At 43.4% G+C, this 7,755-nt stretch overlaps 1 protein-coding gene across 1 annotated transcript; it reads left to right on the top strand.

The window, feature by feature from the left end:
- Nucleotides 1-261: 261 nt before the first annotated feature.
- LOC112139365 (NLR family CARD domain-containing protein 3-like) lies at nt 262-7,434 on the top strand (the record flags this gene model as incomplete). The annotated part of the gene is made up of 8 exons (XM_024262134.2): nt 262-487; nt 1,453-1,563; nt 2,239-2,355; nt 2,492-2,611; nt 2,750-2,937; nt 3,028-4,807; nt 5,461-5,637; nt 7,271-7,434. Coding segments are annotated over exons 1-8 (2,776 nt in total), but the record flags the coding sequence as incomplete, so codon positions are not given.
- Nucleotides 7,435-7,755: the final 321 nt, after the last annotated feature.

Here is a 7,755-nt window from a genome sequence, read left to right on the forward strand (position 1 = left end):
CACTTCTTCTTGTGTTGTCTTGTTCTGTCCCAAACCATGAGGATCCTCCCCAAATGTGTTCGTATAAGTTTGACCTTACGGAAATCTGAGAAAACAAACTAGGACTCCATTCGTACTCGTAGTGCAGATGATCCTCTAAAGAGGGGGAGGAGCATCTCTGTTCAGGTGACAGTAGAGATAAGGAAGTAGCAGGAATTGCGTGAGTTTGGATTGCGTGTTAACACCAGAGCTGAGAGATCAGAATGCTGTCAGTCCCACATTCTTCTGATTGAAAGCCTGAGCTCAGCTTCCTCCTCTGGTCGTCTGTCAAGAACTGACTCGAAGCGTTTGGTCATGTCTGCAGGACCTCAGCTGTCAGATCCACCAAGATGACGGATTCAGACCCGATCAGAGTCCAGGGTCCAGGATCCTGTAGTCTCTTCAGAATGAAGGACTGGTCCAACAATCAGCATCCAGACTCCAGAGAACCTGGACTCTCAGACTCAAGGTAAGAAGATCTTTCTTTGTCTTGTAGCTGAGAGATGTTCACTGCATGATTCCAGAAACTTCAAACTGTGAACGATGGATTTCACCAGAACCGACGAGGCACAGACAGTATCTTAGAGAAGCATCAGTCAGAACAAATGTAAATGTACAGAACAACTCTGCAGCTTCGCTTCCATTTATAAAGTAATTCATCTACTTTTATCCAACATCCTATGCACAAAACATCCTCACGTGTTTACTTTTCTTTGTTTTAAGTGCGTTTGGATAAGGGTCTCGGCCAAACAGTAAATGCAAACTGAAAATGTGAAATTTGTTTTGGACGATAAACAAAAACTCCAGTACTGGGCCTGGAGGATGTACGAGCGGGCCAACATACCTGAGTAATAAACCTAACCACAGAGTTTCTGTGGAAAGTCTGTAATAATACATCTGCATTCCTCAGACACGTAAGATGATTGGAGCTGGAACCCAAAAGGATCCAATTAGAGATGGATGACATGTAACTCAGAGCGGATCAGGAGTGATGAAGAGTTTTGGTCGTGACTTTAGTAACTAATGCAGCTCATGTTGTTTCATGAACTAGAGATGAAACTCTAAAAATGTTTTCTAGACTTTTAGATACCAGAAATAGCTGGACAACTATAAATAGAAGTCTAAATGATCTGAGAGGCATTTAAAGGAGTGGCTTACTGGAATGTGTGCGGGGATAAATGCTCATGAATTTATTACAGAGTCTGGCTTGAAGCAGATTCCAGATCACATGTTTTTAATGGGATCTGAATCCCCCCCGAAGTACTCTGGTGGCAGTTTATGAGCACCAGAAAAGGGCGTTAGCTGGGTGATGCTAAACCAGATAACGTTTGGATTCCAAGACAAAGAATAACCTTTCCAACAATCCCCACTGTCAGAGCTTTACTGTCATTAAAACCACAACGCCTTCTAACCTGAGAGGATGTTTGTTTGCAGAGATGAACTGCTACAGAGAATCAAGTCAGACAGCATCTATGCATTAAGAAGACTGAACTCCAAAGAGAGAAACCCACCATACATGAGTCAACCTGGACCCCCAGAGGCTAAGTAAGGAACAGTTTCTTATATAAATTGAGATAAACATTTAGCAACACGGAAAACAGCAGCAATGATGAACCAACCAACAACAGAAGAGTCATTAAAGACCCACTCCAAAGCAAATGATCTTCTTAACATCTTCTTGTAGCGGTTTTCCAATGATGGAGGAAATATAAGCAGAAAATTCAGGTCAAAATTGCATTTCTAAATATTTTTATTCAAATTGTTGTGAATCAGGAGCAGACGAAAGAAATGCTGTTTATAAAAGACTGCATTTGTGACAGAAAACCCTCCGGGCGGATCATAAGCTCCCTGCTCCACCAGCAGACAAATAGATCCATGAATGTCTTTGTTTCCTCGTCTGAGCTGGAAGCTAACTGTGATACAGCTTACCATTTTTGTTGCACCACTAATGTAGGTTGGGGTAGTGAGGGGCTGTAAGCTAGTGGGAGAGTGTATAAGCAAAAGATGATGGGAAATGGGGGTGGGGTTTCTCTTCAACAGCAGAGGTGAATTTCTAATGACCCTCAGAAATTAAGTCCTACGTTTTTAGACATTATTTTAGATATTGTTATCAGAATTCAAAGACCACTGGGAAGGATTTGAAAACAGATCAACCAATGGTTGGGATTGGAATTTAAAACGATGAGAACTAACACATCTGACATTGATGTTTGTTTGCAGAGATCAACTACTCACTCAGAAAAGTCCGTCGTCAGACAGCATCTATGCATTAAGAAGATTAAACTCCAAAGAGAGAAATCCACCGTACATGAGTCAACCTGGACCCCCAGATGCTAAGTAAGGAACAGTTTCTTGAATAAACTAAGATAAACAATTAACGACATGGAAAACAGCAGCAATGATGAACCAACCAACAACAGAAGAGTCATTGAAAATAAGAAGCCCCAACATATCTGACCATGCTTGTTTGCAGAGCTCAGCAGACTGCACTGAGGAGCCAGTCTGCAGAATCCAGATGTTGGTCCATGAAGAGCAACAACTCCAAAGAGAGAAATCCACCCTTTATGTGTGAATGTGGACCACCGGGCTCAGAGTAAGAGACTGTCTCTGTAAAACGAGCTTAGAAAATTCTTTTTTCCACTAGTGTTTAAAAAAATGAAAGATATGCTTCATATTTTCAATCCGTGTATCTTTTTAAATCGTATTCTGTTGATCCTCATGTTATCCATAGAAAGGCGATCCCTGTTTGTGAGGAGAAGCGGCCGTCCTGTTGTGCTCTGTGTCAGAACATCCTGAAAGACCCGATCTCCATCAGCTGTGGACACTGGTTCTGCACATTCTGCATCACCTCATCCTGGGACCAGTCTGCTCCATCAGGACTCTTGTCCTGTCCTCAATGTGGCAAAAGACCAAGAACTGGTGAGTCAGAGCGGAAGAATCCAAAGTGAGACTGAAGAACTTATATATGAATACTGATGGAGGTCTTTCTCTGCTGTCTTTCTACATCAGATGTTGGTCTCCAGGAGCTCTTAGATGAACATCAGATCAGTCTGAGGAGGAAATGTGAACATGCAACTGAAGAATCAGGAAGAGAATCTCTCCTAAACCTGATCTACACGGAGCTCTACATCACAGACGGACTGAGAGAAGTTCAGACCCAACATGAGGCGAGGCAGATGGAGACCTCTTCCAAGACCAACAGGCTTCATGATGCTCCAATCAGGAACCAGGACATCCTGAAACCTTTACCTGACCAACATGGACCCATCAGAGTGGTTCTGACCAGCGGCGTCGCTGGAGCTGGAAAAAGCTTCTCGGTGCAGAAGTTCACTCTGGACTGGGCCGAGGGCTCGGAGAACCAAGACATCAGTGCTGTGGTTCCTCTTTCCTTCAGGGAGCTGAACCTGATCAGAGATGAGCAGCACAGTCTTCTCACTCTGATCCAGCGGTTCCATCCAACGTTCCAGAAGATCCCAGCAGAGCAGCTGTCTGTCTGCAAACTTCTGTTCATCTTTGATGGTCTGGATGAAAGCAGACTTTCTCTGGACTTCAACAACAGTCCGGTGGTGTCTGATGTCACACAGAAGTCCTCAGTCGATGTGCTGCTCACTAACATCATCCAGGGACGTCTGCTTCCCTCAGCTCTGGTCTGGATCACTTCCAGACCTGCAGCAGCCAATCAGATCCCTCCTTCATGTGTGGACAGACTGACAGAAGTACGAGGCTTCAATGATGCTCAGAAGGAGGAGTACTTCAGGAGGAGATTCCCAGATGAAGAGCTGTCCAGCAGAATCATCTCCCACATCAGGAGCTCCATGTCCCTCTACATCATGTGTGAAGTTCCAGTCTTCTGCTGGATCACTGCTGTGGTTCTGGAGAACATGCTGACCACAGAGCAGAGAGGAGAGCTGCCCACCACCCTGACTGACATGTACTCACACTTCCTGATGGTCCAGACAAAGAGGAAGAAGAACAAGTACCAGCAGGAACATCAGACAAGTCCACAAGAGCTGACAGAGACTGACAGGGAGGTTCTTCTGAAACTGGGGAGGCTGGCATTTGAACATCTGGAGAAAGGAAGCATCATGTTCTACCAAGAAGACCTGGAGCAGTGTGGTCTGGATGTCACAGAGGCCTCAGTTTACTCTGGAGTTTGTACTGAGATCTTCAGAAGAGATTATGAGATCTTCCAGAAACCGGTCTACAGCTTTGTTCATCTGAGTGTTCAGGAGTTTCTGGCTGCAGTCTACATGTTTCAATGTTACTCCAACAGGAAAATAAAGGTCATTGAAGACTTCCTGAAGTACAACATGAAGAACCCATCCCTGGATGAGTTTCTGAGTAGAGTCATGGAGAAATCTCTGCAGAGTCAAACTGGACACCTGGACCTGCTTGTTCGCTTCCTTCATGGTCTCTCTGTGGAGTCCATCCAGAGATTCTTAGGAGGCCTGCTGGGTCAGGCAGAGAAGAATCCAGAAACTTTCCAGAGAGCCATCAAAAACCTGAAGGAGATCAACATCAGTGAAAGAGTCTCTCCTGACAGAAGCATCAACATCTATCACTGTCTGATGGAGATGAAGGACCTCTCAGTTCATCAGGAGATCCTAGAGTTCCTGAAGTCAGAGAACAGATCAGAAAAGAAGCTCTCAGAGATCCACTGCTCAGCTCTGGCCTACACTCTGCAGACGTCAGAGGAGGTTCTGGATAAACTGGACCTGGACAAGTTCAAGACATCAGCTGAGGGTAAACGGAGACTGATCCCGGCTGTGAGGAACTGCAGAAAGTTCAGGTGAGTCCAGAAGTGATTGTGATGCAAAATCAGATCAGTGTTCAGATCTTCAGGGATCTTAAGGTCTGAGAGAGGCTGATGAGGAGGACTGTTTCATGATGAAGATGAAATTCTGATGAAGAGATGGATGTCTACAGTATATCAGACATGGGGAAAATCCGGCCCGCGGTCGACAAAGATTGACAAAAAAGGTCAAAAGCATCTGGTACCAAATTTACAAAATAAATAAATGAAGAAAACAAATTAAGAAAAGAAGAAAAAAACGAGATAAAGAAAAAGGTATCCTCTCATAACAAGGGACAGGAGAGGAAAGGCTGTTGATTAAATTTTTAAAATTTGTTAGTATTATTTTTTTTACGGACTACTTTCTGTGAAGATCAAAGAGAGATGTTTGGTTATTTTTCATTTCACAGTGTTTTTTATTTGATAAAAGGATTATGAATGAAAGAAACGTTATATATTTGTCTGTCTATTGATCGATTATTTATATATGCATATATGTATATGTGTGTGTGTGTGGTCCGGCCCTTCCGACGAATTTTAGAAGTCTTTGCGGCCCACGGGTGGAAAAGGTTGCCCACCCCTGGTCTCAATGGACCTGCAATACAGTTTATCAGAAGATTACCTGGTTCTGCCTTTCTATTTCTTCACAGAATTCCAATGGGATTTGCACTCTCAGAGACTGACTGTAAAATTGTGGCCTCAGCACTGAGGTCTAACCCGTCCCACCTGTCGGAACTGGTCCTGAGCTTTAATGAGATGACGGATTTCTCCATGAAGGTTCTGTGTTCTGGACTGGAGAGTCCAAACTGCAGACTGCAGACTCTGAGGTCAGAACAATGATGCTGCTGGTTGGTTCGTTTCTACGTTTGTAGTTTTTCACTGAAGCTGAAAGGTTTGGATTCAAAGATTTTCCAGATTTTTCAGAACTTGACATATTTGATTATTTGAAGAGTCTAAACAAGTAGAAAACACTTTCTTAGATTTTCTTTAGAACAAAGATGTTTCCATGGCAACAAAAGGTTCAGCTGTTGAAATATTTGACAGATTTATGAGTTTGAAGAGTCAGAAAGCAAACAAGAACTCAAACTAATGACAGAATAGTTATCCTGATTAAAGCTGACTGAAAGATGACCAAGGTCGAAGTTCAAATCAGATCCAATAGAGCATTTGAGAGTGCATGTTGTGCACACACAGACATAAGTGTGAGTGCAGACTAAAAAGGAAAATTAGAGAAAGGAGAATTTTGGTGAAGAGAAATGAAAGAATTGAGTAAACCTGCAGAGACACATCTGCAGATGTCTCAAAGGAGTCCACGACTTTAATTCAGGACACATTCTTCTCTCTGCTCCATGCTGGGACAAGGACAGCAATCCATGAAAGCCTCTTGTTCAGCTGGACCTGCAGCTCCTCTGAGCTGTAACTGTAGGAGCAGACAGCTCTTTGCTTGCTATGACTCTACAGTTAAAGACTTCATCTTTAGGCATAGTTCTTGTTGTTGGAGAACATTTGAATTGAAGTAGCGGCATCTGTGTTGCTGTCATAGTTTGAATGTCTGACAGAAATGATCTTCATGAATCAGTGAGCAGAAAAGTCCACATTCTGAATCTGATCTGCAGCAGCATCTTCCTGCAACTGATAGTTCTCTTCAAAGAACTTCTTTTCTTTCTGCAACTCTTTGTTGCAAAGCTGTCTGCTGACTTTTGTGCTCCACAANGATTCGCATATTTGATTTGGCAAGATTTTACGTCGGATGCCCTTCTTGACACAAACCTCTGTATTTATCCGGGCTTGGGACCGGCACAATGAGACCCTGGCTTGGGCCCCCTCGTGGCTACATTGATGTAAATAAAGAGCATCAGAACCAATCGTTATGCAGCGATACACTGGATGTCCACTGCTGGCTGAAAGACAATAGAAAGCTAAAGAGAAGCTCTACAGCATCACAGTACAGAACACAAACAAAAATGAGAGAAGCTTCAGTTTGGATGATGGGGAAATGCCCATTTAACGTGACATTGAAGAATAAAACATCTTTGAGGTTTATTACACGTCTGTAAAAAGAGACTTCAACTTTATCAATGCTAAATCTATAAAGCACTTAAAGATGGAGCTGAAATTCTCCCATGATTCATTGCTGTTTGGAGCAGAGCTGAGCAGAAAGAGGAAGTTGACTTTTTCTGCTGACAGAAACATCAGTTGGTTTAGATGCAGCCACAGGCTGATGTTTGACTTTCACACATCTGGACTTCTTTACTGAAGCAGCTGCATGTTGTCCTGAATGTTCCTGAATGTTCTTCTTCTCTGCTTCTGCTGGACTCTTCTGATCTGCTGCTGTTGATTCACATCTTTGGACTTTTTTCCAAACTTTCTGATCTTCTTTAGCTCTGAACTCTTTAGAGGAACTGAAGGATGAAAAACATGAACTTTGTCTGTAAATGAAACTCTTTCTTCTGGATTCAGGTTGATCAACTGCAGTTTGTCAAAGATCAGCTGTGCTGCTCTGGGATCAACTCTGTCTTTAAACCCGTCCCACCTGACAGAACTGGACCTGAGGAACAACAACTTTCAGTCTTCAGATGTTCAGCAGCTCCAGGATCTGGTGGAGAGTCCAAACTCCAAACTGCAGACTCTGAGGTCAGTAGAGGGTTGGAGTCAGTCCAGCTGCTTCCAGATGTTTGGTCCTAAAGTTAGTCTGAGAGCAAAGATGCAGAGTTTCCTGTGAAGCTGCAGCTTCTCAGTGAAGCTCTAAGGAGATTGATGACAGGCTTCAGGACAACAGTCAACCAATCAGAGCAGCAGAAGCTCCAACAGGTGAAGATGACAGGAAGCTGCTGCTCTGAACAGAACTGAAGCTCCTGCTGCTCTTTCTGCTGCTGTGCTGCATCACTGACTGACACACCACCATCAGATAGAGACAAAACTTCATCTCTGGACTTCTCATTTCT

This window comes from Oryzias melastigma, unplaced genomic scaffold (assembly GCF_002922805.2).
Source record: "Oryzias melastigma strain HK-1 unplaced genomic scaffold, ASM292280v2 sc00520, whole genome shotgun sequence".
Lineage (NCBI taxonomy): Eukaryota > Metazoa > Chordata > Actinopteri > Beloniformes > Adrianichthyidae > Oryzias > Oryzias melastigma.